General features: G+C 48.4%; 1 protein-coding gene and 1 long non-coding RNA gene across 2 annotated transcripts in view; one reads left to right on the top strand and one right to left on the bottom strand.

The window, feature by feature from the left end:
* si:ch73-374l24.1 (protein kinase C alpha type) overlaps positions 1-12,363 on the bottom strand; it is a 44,589-nt gene that overhangs the window by 6,495 nt on the left and 25,731 nt on the right. The window contains exons 4-5 of the mRNA XM_037257166.1: positions 7,989-8,100; positions 7,532-7,660 (exon numbers count right to left, since the gene is read on the bottom strand). Of these exons, the coding sequence (XP_037113061.1) occupies positions 7,532-7,660; positions 7,989-8,100 (241 nt within the window). The remainder of the gene's footprint in view (positions 1-7,531; positions 7,661-7,988; positions 8,101-12,363) is intronic.
* Positions 153-8,848, top strand: LOC119126187. The gene is made up of 3 exons (XR_005098616.1): positions 153-162; positions 3,294-3,302; positions 8,744-8,848. It is a non-coding gene; the product is annotated as an uncharacterized LOC119126187 (long non-coding RNA).

Genomic DNA, 12,363 nt, shown 5'->3' on the forward strand with positions numbered 1-12,363 from the left:
CAGTGTGTGTGTGTGCGGGTGTGTGCATGTGTGTGTAGGTGTGAGTGTGTAGGTGTGTGTGTGTGTGGGGGGGGTGTATTGACTACGTGTTGACGTCACCAATACTACTTGGCCATTTTGCGTCAGGCGAAGTCTGACATTTGCCGGTGCAAGAACTGACAAGTGGCAAAGAGAAGAAGTCTGTTACATAGCAACAACAATGGAAAAGGAGTGTGTGTGTGTGTGTGTGTGTGTGTGTGCGTGTGTGTGTGCGCACGTGTGTGTGTGGTGGTGGTGGTTGGGGGAGGGGGCGGGACGAGAGCTTACCACTTTCACCATGGTGACAGTATCTACAGCAGGGGTCTCAAACTCCAGTCCTCGGGGGCCGCATTCCTACATGTTTTCCAAGTTTCCCTCGTTAAACACACCTGATTCAAATGATCAGTTCATCCTCACGTTCTGCAGGAGCCTGATAATTGAATCAGGTGTGTTTAACGAGGGAAACTTGGAAAACATGTAGGAATGCGGCCCCCGAGGACTGGAGTTTGAGACCCCTGATCTACAGTTAATGGCCAGACAGACTCTCCTGATCTTTTGAGATGTGACAAAAGCATCAACAAATGAAATCTTCCAGGAGGTCAAAAAAAGACACGTCATCGTAAAAGTGTCTTTTGTCTATCTATTGATTTTATACCAATTATTTTATTGAGCTTTCTTTATTGGAGGTTAGTTCACAAGCAACAAGAAAACACTGCTTTCATAGTTACGTTTTCCTTCATTTTTAACAGTGGATACTTAAATATTTCAATAAAAACACATGAACTCATTAAGAAACAAGATTGCCGTCTGTAAGGAAAAATGCTATGCTTTGAATGAACTTCCCATGCAACGTCACTTCCTACCAACAGAGGGCAGTGGAGTGGCTGTGTATGAAAAGCGTCAACGTCACCAATGTTTACCTTTTCCCCCAATGCGTGTGACTCAGCCTCAGCCGTTGAGTTTGATTCCTAATTGACTTCAAATTTCATAGAATCGCTGCCTCGTCCCCTCCGTCGCATCACTCCCATGACAGAAGTCAGTCGCACGCACCGAAAGACGCCAATGATGTCACGAGACGTGCACACAAATCAAGTGCGAGGAGGACATGAGAAAGCTGAGCGGCCTACGCCATCACCCCCCCTCCCATCGCGCACTTCCATGGCAACACCAAAGCAACTTTTCACATCCCAAATCAAGCAAACCAACGCGCACAAATGACAAGCGGAGGAAAACAAAAGCGTTAGAGCATTTCTTCACCAGCACACGAGTCACACCTGCCCCCCTACACGCACACATCCCCCCCACACACACTACTAGTGGCACTTTTGGCCAATTAGTACGACCTTGAGATGGATGTCAAGAATATCGAAGAAATGCTCAAGTGGCCGATACAAGAGAGCAGATAATTTATTTGCTCTGCTCGTCTTAACATCTCAGCACTTGTTACATCAGCAGTGAGGCAAAACTGTGCGCTACTTGACAACAAACAAAAATTATCCCTTTTTTTGTTCTTTTCTCTCTAAGACCTAATATTGGCCGCTTGAACGGGCCTGGCCGAAAGACGTGTACCAGAGGCCCCGGTTCTTTGTCTTACAAATGACGACAAAGATATATCATCTGAGCAGCTTTCCGTAGACTTGTGCTGTCCGCATTGCTAACAAGCGCCACGCACAACAAAAGTGTGATGGAGGGAGAACCATCTCGACCGTCTGTTGTTGCTTAGATACCACAAGAGCCACTTGCCGCGTGTTTCCTTGCGTGCAAGTTTGCCAACAGCATGGAAGAATATGTCCGCATGTGCTCTTTAGGACTTCAAAAGTTCCCGATAAGAACAAACGACGCATTTTCCTGCCCTTTAAAGCTAAAATATTTAGCGACTGTGCTCTTGCGTGTGAATGCCACTATGGCTTTCAAGACTTATTTTGATTTAATTACTACATTTATATAAATAAAGTTCTTACGGTGCTGAATTGTCACATGAAATGAGTGTTATACTACTATCGTGGCTGTAGCTTGAATTTCAATTTTATTGATTGATAAACAAATGTTTTTTTTGTTTCCTGTTTGGTTCAATAGCAAAAAGATGTTGGAAGGGTTTGAATTTTCTGAGTTCCATTAATAGAACTTAGAAAATTAAAACCTGTCCAGCTGTTTTCTTTTTGTTGAACAAATCCTATTTCATATCCTTCTATGCACAAGATTTGTGCAAAAGATAAAATGACCGTTAAAATAGAAGTAGAGGGGGTGCCACATAGAAACCGTCACTGGAGGGTATGTACGTAAAACGTTTTTTGTTTTTTTCCCCAACAGCTGAGCCCAATCGTTGGTTGCCATCCAAAATAAAAACGGCCAAATGTGCTCCCGGTTTGGTCGGCTGCGTGCAGCGCAGCAGCAGCAGCAGCAGCAGCAGCAACAGCAGCAGCAGCAACAGCAGCAGCAGCAGCAGCAGGCCGCCGGCATCGTGGCACGAAAGGCTTTGAAATTCAAATGCATTGTTACATAACAATGCCACGTGCCAGTTAAGAATGTCTGATTAGTTGGGGGGGGCGGGTTGAGGGCTGGGTGGCCGCATCCCTTCTGCAGTCCGAGCCAGCACGCTGCGATGCTGCCCATTCTCCTCATTTGCTACTTTCTCTTGCTTGCAGCACATGTTCAACATGTATGTTGGCTTTTTTTGTTGTCCAATCAGAGTTCGGCCTCTGTGTTGCCATGACAATCGAATTTTCCCCGGCCCCTCGCAATGCGGGCCAATGTAACTTCAATTGGATTGAGACGCTTTCTTTAACTAGTCCAGTGTCCCGTTTGTCCTCACCGTGCCAGAGCGCACGTCTGCATTTTTGTGCACTTTTGATGGTTCCTGGAATTGTGTGCAGTATTTGCTTGACAAGCCCGAGAGCATCGACGGATTTTCCCCTGCCTGTGCTTCGAACCCGAGGCGAGCATGTCAGCCAGAGCAAGTCAACCTCTGTGTGTCTGAACCTCAGATGCCCTTTCAGTGCACGCATGTGTGTGTAAGTGTGTGTGCGTGCGAGCGCACGTGCATGCGTGTGTGTTCAGGCCTTTTCTTGGCACTTCAAAGTAAGACATCTGCCGATGCCCTCGGGTTATTTGTCTCTTCTGCAAAGGAAAGATGACAAAAAAGAGGGGAGGGGGCTGCAGTAGGTGAGGGGGTAGACCTTAGCAACAATGACCAAAGGCGGGATGAGGAAGAAATGAGCAACACCGTCTATAGTCAAAAGTATTCATGGAAAGGCAAAAAAAGGCATTATTTCAAGTGAATCAAGGTCCAGGAAAAATTGTGCCTGGGCAGCGGAATGAAGCTGAGGGACAGGCAAACTCTATGTGACAATTTGGAGAGTGAGTATGAGGGGGGAACCAGGAAGTGGTGAGAGATTTGTCACTTTTGTTGACTGGCATGATTTCATCAAGTCAACACTGAACAGAAGCCCGCCACTTGTCTGCTGGAGCCAGAGGAGGGACAAAAAACAAACCAACAAAAACAAGAAGCTGTGTCTGCACTGCTCAAACTGAACACAAAACCAAGACAAGAAAAAACAGCATCCACTGCCTAGTTCAGACTCGGCACTATTTGTTTTTTTTACTTAAAGTTGCTAATGAGTTGCTTAACCTCCGTTCTCTGAATGCTAACACCAACTGCATAAATCCGCAGGCTAACAATTAGCAGTGTTGTTAGCGACACAAACGGTGCTGCAACACATATAGACAGAGCACATAACTACTACTCCCGACCGAGACTGCTGCTTCTGAACTTTTGCATACATGTTCTGCGATTATTTCGGCTAATACATCACGGACAGCAAAATGATGAGGCAACGATGTCCAAAGTAGACGACAGGCGCACGCACACACGCACAAATACACATCACACTTGTCACACGCTGATATACAAGCAATTACACTTTGATCAATGTGAATATGCATATTTGGTACGTAAAAACAGGACGGGGCCTTTTTCTGAATGGTGGCCACCTTCTCTTTGCTCAACGTTAAGAGCAGTTGAATTGGTCCCCTCTGATGGAGAGCTGCACTCTCGCCTCTCTGCTTGAGCAAGACATGTGCGTGCGAGTGTAGCACAATGGTCACCACGGAAACGCTTCAACTGTAGTCTCTGGGAGAAAATCATGGCGGTGGGGGTGGTTTTTTTGGGCCACCTGAATGGAGTGATGCCATCTCAACTCAGTTCAACGGAGAACATTACTTTGAGGAACAAACATCCCTTTACTGTAATTCTTTTGAAATTGCTTTCAATGTCAATTTTGCCTTACGCTTCCGCTTTGAAGCACTGCTCAATGACCTCAACCGCTTCTTTGCTCGCTTCGACGCTCAGAACAGCACTTGCCCGCTGAAGGCCACTCCCCCTTCCCACGAGCTGCCCCTGTGCCTCTCCGCCGACAGCGTGAGGAGGGCGCTTGCCGCTATCGACATCCGTAAGGCGGCGGGCCCGGACAACATCCCGGGTCGAGCGCTGAAGGACTGCGCTGGTGAGCTGACGGGTGTCTTCACGGACATCTTTAACACTTCCCTGCAGCAGGCCATCGTCCCGTCGTGTTTCAAAGCTGCCACCATCGTACCTGTGCCGAAGAAGCCTGCTCCGTCCTGCTTCAATGACTACCGCCCCGTGGCACTTACGCCCATCATCATGAAGTGCTTTGAGCGGCTTGTCATGGAGCACATCCGGTCAGTTCTCCCCCCCACCATTGACCCCTTCCAGTTTGCGTACCGAGCCAAACGGTCCTCTGAGGATGCCATCTGCTCTGCCCTCCACTCGGCCCTCACCCACCTGGAGGGGAGGGACTCGTATGTGAGGTTGCTGTTTGTGGACTTCAGTTCTGCCTTCAACACCATTGTGCCACAGCGTCTCATCAGCAAACTTGACAAGCTGGGCCTCAGTACCTGCCTCTGCAACTGGCTACTGGACTTCCTCTGTCAGAGGCCACAGGTGGTACGTGTTGGCGACAAAATCTCCGCCAGCATCACGCTGAGCACAGGGGCCCCCCAAGGCTGCGTGCTCAGTCCGCTGCTCTTCACCCTCCTGACGCATGACTGCGCTGCCACCTGCAGCGGCAACCGCATAGTGAAGTTTGCTGACGACACGACTCTGGTGGGTCTCATCACCAAGGGAGACGAGACTCAATACAGGCTGGAGGTTGACCTTCTGACCGCGTGGTGCAGGGACAACAACCTCCTGCTGAACGTCGACAAGACCAAGGAGATTGTTGTTGACTTTCGGAAGGGTCATGCCCAACACCTGCCGCTGACCATCGACGGTGCTGTGGTGGAGAGAGTGAGCAGCGCCAGGTTCCTGGGGGTGCACATCAGTGAGGATCTCTCCTGGTCCACCAACACCGCATCGCTGGCGAAGAAGGCCCAGCGCCGCCTGTACTTCCTTCGGAAACTCAGGCGAGCGGGGGCTCCTCCGGCCGTCATGACTACATTTTACCGCGGCACCATTGAGAGCGTCCTCTCCAGCTGTATTGCTGTTTGGGGTGGCAGCTGCACTGACTACGACTTGAAGGCCCTGCAGCGCATAGTGAAAACGGCTAGTAAGACTATTGGTGCTTCTCTCCCCTCCTTGAAGGACATTTACACCTCCCATCTCACCCGCAAGGCGACCAAGATTGTGAGTGATGTGAGTCACCCCGCTCACTCTTTGTTTGATCTTCTGCCCTCTGGGAGGCGGTACAGGAGCCTGCGCTCCCGCACCACCAGACTCTCCAACAGCTTCGTACTCCAGGCTGTTAGGATCCTGAACTCGCTCCCCCTTTCAGCGTAGCGTCCTGTTCTTGCTGTCTGCTGTATGCACAGGTTTTGCTCCTCTTATTTATTGGGTTATTGGTTTATTATTTATTCATCGCTCATTTTATTTATTATTTATTATTTATGGTTTGTGCCTTCTTGTTTTTGTTTTGTGTCGCCTACTTGTATGTCTCGTCACCGTGGGATGGAGGAAACGGAATTTCGGTTTCTTTGTGTGTCTTGACATATGAAGGGATTGACAATAAAGCTGACTTTGACTTTGACATATTGCAAGTGCAGCAGCCATCCGCTTATGTTGAGAGACTCCATCCATCCATCCATCCATTTTCTGTACCGCTTGTCCCCACAGGGGTCGCGGGCGTGCTGGAGCCTATCCCAGCAGTCTTCGGGCAATAGGCGGGGGACACCCTAAACTGGTTGCCCACACAGAGACGAACAATTTGGAGTGCTCAATCGGCCTACCAGGCATGTTTTTGGCATGTGGGAGGAAACCGGAGTGCCCGGAGAAAACTCATGCGGGCACGGGGAGAACATGCAAACTCCAAACAGGGAGGGCTGGTGGAATCGAACCCGCACCTTCCTAACTGTGAGGGGGACGTGCTAACCAGTGCGCCACTGAGCCACCCTTAAGAGACTCCAAGGGCTCTTAAATGTTTGCCAATGTTTGCCAACGTCTCCCGCTCGCAGCAGAGGAGCGGCTTCCATCCGCCGTCACTGGGGTTGCCACCTGTCAGACAAAAATCCTGTACATTTTGACCATTGAATCGACCTTTTCGTTTGTAAGCAATGGCGCTCATTGCCGATCTAACCCAAGATGAAAATCACCCTTCTACGCTGCAATTGTATAGCTATAATTAGTAAAAATGAAACTTACTAATTATTTATTTTGTTAATAGCAGGCCTTTATTATATATAGTTTATTTTCAACTTTTTTTTGTCGTGGACACCTGGGGGCAGTATTGAGGGAAAAAGGGGAGAATAAATAATTAGGTTCGGTTTACTTATGTGGAATAAAAATAAGTAATGTAATTTTTCCACAGTCCGTAAGAATAACCAAATGTAGCAATGTGAAGCGTAATGTCAAACAGATTACCAGGTTGCTTTGCTTGTGCTTGCCTGTGCCTCTGCTGCTTGCTGCTCTTGGCTGGGTTCGATTATGATGTTTTTTTAGACTTGGCATGATCATCTAATGCAGTTTTACCTCAATATTTGAAGAGAATCTTCGCTGGGCACAGGGAACAGCTAGCATAAAATAGATTGCCTGGGCATGGTCTGAGCCAAATAGTCATTGTTAAAACATGTCGAGCGTTTATATTTTTTCTTTCCTGGCCTGTCATCACCTCCTGTAGCACCCTTGTCATCCGTGTCTCCACCCATTTTACTCTTTTTAGTCACTGGATCCTTTCCTTTCTCTCTCTCTCTTTATACTACACACACTCCGTTTCCATCTCACCATTCCAAATGAGCCGCCACTGCCCGCCGCCCCACCAACACAAATGAGTATTCTATGTCATTTTTCTAGAGCCAACATGGCTGTGCACAAGTTTATGGATGTAGGCACACTACAATTAAACTGCAATACACATTTTGCACAACATGTACAAAAATCCGGGACATCTCAGTGTCCCATATTTTTTATTTTTTTATTTCTGGGACAGACCATGAAATTCTGGGCCAATCAGGAAAACCCAGGACAGGTTGGCAACACTAGCCGTCACGTACCACAAGGACCCACCTGTGACGTGTAGCCTGTCGCCGCCGACTTCGATCTTGAGGAAGAGGCGACCCCGGCGCTCGGTGTGGTCGGTCCCGCACAGGCTCGGCACGTTGACCACGCACTGCTTGTGCACGTTCATGTCACAGGCTGGAGGGAGAGCAAGAGGTGTTAGCTTTTAAACAAAAGTGATGCGGGGGAGGAAAATGGGGGACTGAGGGGAGGATCCATCCGTCTGTTCATTTGATATGCAGTGAACCAGGATATGCCCCAAAAGGGTACGCAAAGTTGTTGACTTCCCGTGGCCCTCCTTTGCTGTCATAAGAAACGTGGGTCGTACGTTGAAACACAGAGCAAAAGGCACCAGAGTGGAAACTGTGCCGTAAGGTCAGTTTGTGACTGCCCCATCTGCTCTGAGAGAGAAGTCATGCGGCCATGTGGCCGTGCGACCATGCAGCCATGCGGACGCCATACTCACTGTCACATTTCATGCCCTGGTGGATGAGGCCGTAGAGCAGCGAGCCGCAGTGGTCGCAGAAGGTGGGGCTGCCGTAGGAGTGGATCTTGAACTTGTGCTTGCTTCGGGGATCCTGGAAACACCGCAGCGGGAAGCATACTTAGCATCTTAGCGCTAAGACCACCAGTCGTATCATGAAGCACACAAATCATTCAAACGATATACAGCGCGTGACCAGCTTTCGTTCTTTCATTTGTTTTTGGCTGGGAACTTGCACGCAAGGAGCGAAACTGGGAATCAGATCCCGAGTCGTACAGGACCACAAATGGACTTGAGAAGATCCAAGCCTTCAAGAGCCCAAACCATCTGCGATGAGTCCAAACAATGATGAATTGGTTCTTTGCCATCCGCTGAAGCTCACCCCACTCACTGTTGCCACTCCCCTGTGACTTCTCTCCCCCTGTTCCCAAACGAAAGGACACAGGGCCGTTTATTTTGCCCCACCCCAGACGGCGACAGTGGCAAAGTGGCACGCCACCGCCAGGTGTGGCCGTGGATCCGCACTTCGGAGGTGTCACGGAGCGGATGGAGCAGGGCGACCAAATGCAACTTGGACCAGGGTTTATTGAAGGGAACTCAAAAGGCAAACTGACATGACTTAACAAGCAATAACTTGACTGACTGACCGGGACGTGAAACAAAAAGACAGCAGGACATGACGACAGCAAGACAGTACGACGACAACAACAACACACAATGATCCGACGGGGAGTGAGGGGCAGACAGGACTTAAATACAAAATACGAAACACGAGGCAGGTGACCGCGATTACATTGATTGAGGTGACACAGGAGGGGAGGGGCGACGCAAACAGAAACTATGGCAACCTAGATACATAGCAAAAGTGGGGACGAGACGTGACAGGAGGAGGTGAAGGACGGGGACATAGACTGCGCATGATCGATCAATGGTGTCGTTCAAGGAGCGGGATGACGCTGTTTGGCCCTTTAAGCACGCCTCCTGTTGGCAGCCTGCATCTTTCATCGCAACCCAATTGTCATCATCAAACGCAGCGAGGATGTGAAGCTTGTTTTACATTGCGATCTTTTCCGAGATTTTTCAGCATTCAGTCAAATTTGTATTATGGCCGAGTCCAGTTTGACGCGGCTTTGAAGCCCAACATTAAGCATCATTGATGCAACTTACTGTGTAGATAAGAACCATAAATAGAGCACAAAATGGCTATGCGGTGAACACTTGCATTGAAGAATGTTGTCAAAGTTTTAAGGGGGCAAAATGCAGAGAAGCAGAACTTCAGTGGCCATCAGTCATCCTCTCTGTTCCCCCGAGGTGCTTTGCCGCACGCAGTCCTCCTTTTACTCGTGCTTTTATTAACGCTTCCACTCCAGGAAACTTTCTTTTTACGTACCTGCACGTTAATCAGTGGGACATTGCCATGGAAACAGAGGAGAAAGGATCCCCAGGTGGATATTGCTCGCCATCTCTCCTCGTCCCGTGTCTCTCTCACACATGCCCGCATATGTTGACTTATAGCATGGCTAAATTTAGGGACAGCTCTTAGACTTGCAGTCTGGAACACATCCAAATTCATCTGGTTTGGACTTTGCTCAACAAGGTTTTCTCACAAGCACCGCTTTGACTTCTCATTCATTACAACCTCTCATCCACGGCTGTGAGTGGAGCGTTCCGAAAACATATCAGGCGCCAGCGACAGGAGAACACTGAAGCTTACTGTTCAGCAACCAAATGACACAACCTGAGAAGTCGAAACGTCTGTCGACATAGATTGCCTATGGGGGCGGGGGGTCACACGATAGACAACCTAGATTCGCATTTGAATTTGAACAAATATGATCAACTCCATGGAATTGTTGACAGAGCGACAACCTGGATAAACACAACTAACGTAAGAAAGCCGTTCATGTCATCTGAGAAGAGAGGATGTCGCTATGAAGCGACAATGACATCACCATCCATTATCATTATCATTGCAATACACTCACACGATTGGATCGTAATCATCTTTTATCTCGGCCGAGGATGAACGCACAGAGCGCAGGGCTCTCGGGGTACGGAGACATCAATAAGGCAACAAAACCAGGGGATTGCGGTTTGTGCATGAAGCTTATGGCATACATAAGATAAAAAGAGTGTGAGCTCCTTTGCAGCTGGGGATGTAATTAAACACGTGCTAATCCACAGTGGCCATCTGCAACAATAATGTGTTGGGATTTGATTATCTTGTGCAATGAGGGCAGAAGTAATGATCGTGCCTAGAAATGTCCACTCGAAATCATTTTTGAATAAATGCGTGGCATGCCATGTCTGCTTTTGTGAAGCCCAATTCATTTGATTCGATTCAATTTCAAAGTATGTACAGATTGAACAATGGGGGTCCCGGACTTGACCCCTGGGGAACACCACAGGCCAATAAGGCAATGTCAAAATGAAACTACAGACAATTACAAATGCTACGTGTGTTCAAGCTCACTGTTCATTTTGGGGAAATTGCGTAAGGCGAACAGCTGTTCTTTGTTGCCTTTGTCCGAAGCGGTGAAAGCACAGATTTGTTCCCAACCAACTAAGATACAGGCAGCTTATGCATCTCATCACTTTATCCGAGGCCCTCGCCTACTTGTTGACTGACATCCTTTTTCCTCCTATCTGTCAATTAATCGGAGACTTGTTACTCTAACGCCAAAAGATCAGCGAGCGACCCACAGTGGGTCGCTAATCCTCAAGGTGTTAGCGAGTGGTGAAGGTCGGATTATCCGTACGATCTCTACTCTTCCGATAAATTGAAGGGATGTGATGACATGAGACGATGAGATGACCTGTGACAGGACAATTCACTCAAGATAAATGCACACAGCTTTGCACTCCTGGTTTGTAACTCAATTTTGGTTGGCCTCGCCTTTATTTTGGGTATACAATTCCACCGTCTACCACAAAAATGGCAATTATTTCAGCTCAGTCTAGTTTTTGCCTCGTTTTCAGTCAACGAATGTCAAATCCTTTTCATCCCGCTTGTTATCCTTTACAGAAGAAACGGCTGTAATTTCGCTTCCTAATGTTCATCTTTGGTTCTTGATGTATATGGCGAGATAATAAATTTGTTAGTTTGGCACAAAAAACAGGAGCATGTCAGGCGACACCTGCAAAACACTCGTGCGTGAACATCCATAAATAAACTCCCCTGGGTGGGGGTGGGGGGGTTAATTTGGGTGACAGTCAGCGTGTGCAATGGTTGAGGACAGGGAGGGAAGCAGACAGCCCCTCGAGACCCGCCACGTCCCCGGCGGAGCTTTATCGGGGAGACGGCGGCAGACAGAAGAGCTCAGCATGACACCTGGGCCTGCCGCGTCGTGGGCAAAATTGATTGCCGTGTTTTGTCTGTACTGTTATCTGAGGGGAACCGGCCGCGCCCACAACGTGACCTGGAGCACTTGTTAAAAGGCCCGCGATGAGCCGCAGTGGGGTTGAAAAATTTTGAGCTGTGAACGGACGCAACAGAAGCTTGTTTAGGATGAGAAAAACAGCAGGGCCAGATTAAAAGGTGGGGGCAGGCCATGCATTTGCTGCCGCGGCCTTCAGCCGGCATTTAGCAGATTTAATCTACCTCTCTAAAGCATCAACACAAAACTAATACGCAACATAACGGCACAAAACTGTGTCGTTTTCATCTTATGGAACATCCGATGTGCATACGATCCCTCTGGCTCATCAGAGCTGCAGTTGATTTCGAGTCTTACTGGTTTTTGCATTGCTGCAGAAGCTTTGCTCCAACTGACAATAAGAGGATTGAAAATGGCCCTGGGAGGACAAATTTCTCAATTCTAATTCACATTGGCCAGTGCTACTGATTCTCAAGGCCCAGAGTAGATTAAATTGTCATAGCAACACAGGGCGATTTAGGCTGCGAGAGAGAGGTTGATTATTCGCGACGCAACTATGTCGCCGATTTTTGAAGCAGTAGATATTTTGTTGTTTTTTTTACAGTAAACCGGCAAATCCGGATTTAGACTTGCATGTGTTCAGTGTCGTACCGCAGCATTAAGATCTACTAGAAGAGATGCAATGCAAGTCAGAGCAAGAAAAAGAGGCAGAGAATATTTGTGGCCAAAACAAGATGGCGTGGATGGTGCTCAAGGGAAAGTGCTCGAGGGAAAACATAATTTTTAGATCTCAATTCAGGTAAAAAACAAGAAAGCCATGGCTGCTCTGCGGGCGCCCCACCCGCCCCCTACTGATGTCCCCTGTGGTCTCTCCCTGGCGGTGACATTAAACAGTGAGCTGCTTGTGCCTCCGCCTCCAGACGCTGGAATAGGTCAGCTCCCTGGTTGTGGTCTCACGCACGCACTCATGCACGCACTGT

This window comes from Syngnathus acus, chromosome 8, assembly GCF_901709675.1.
Source record: "Syngnathus acus chromosome 8, fSynAcu1.2, whole genome shotgun sequence".
Lineage (NCBI taxonomy): Eukaryota > Metazoa > Chordata > Actinopteri > Syngnathiformes > Syngnathidae > Syngnathus > Syngnathus acus.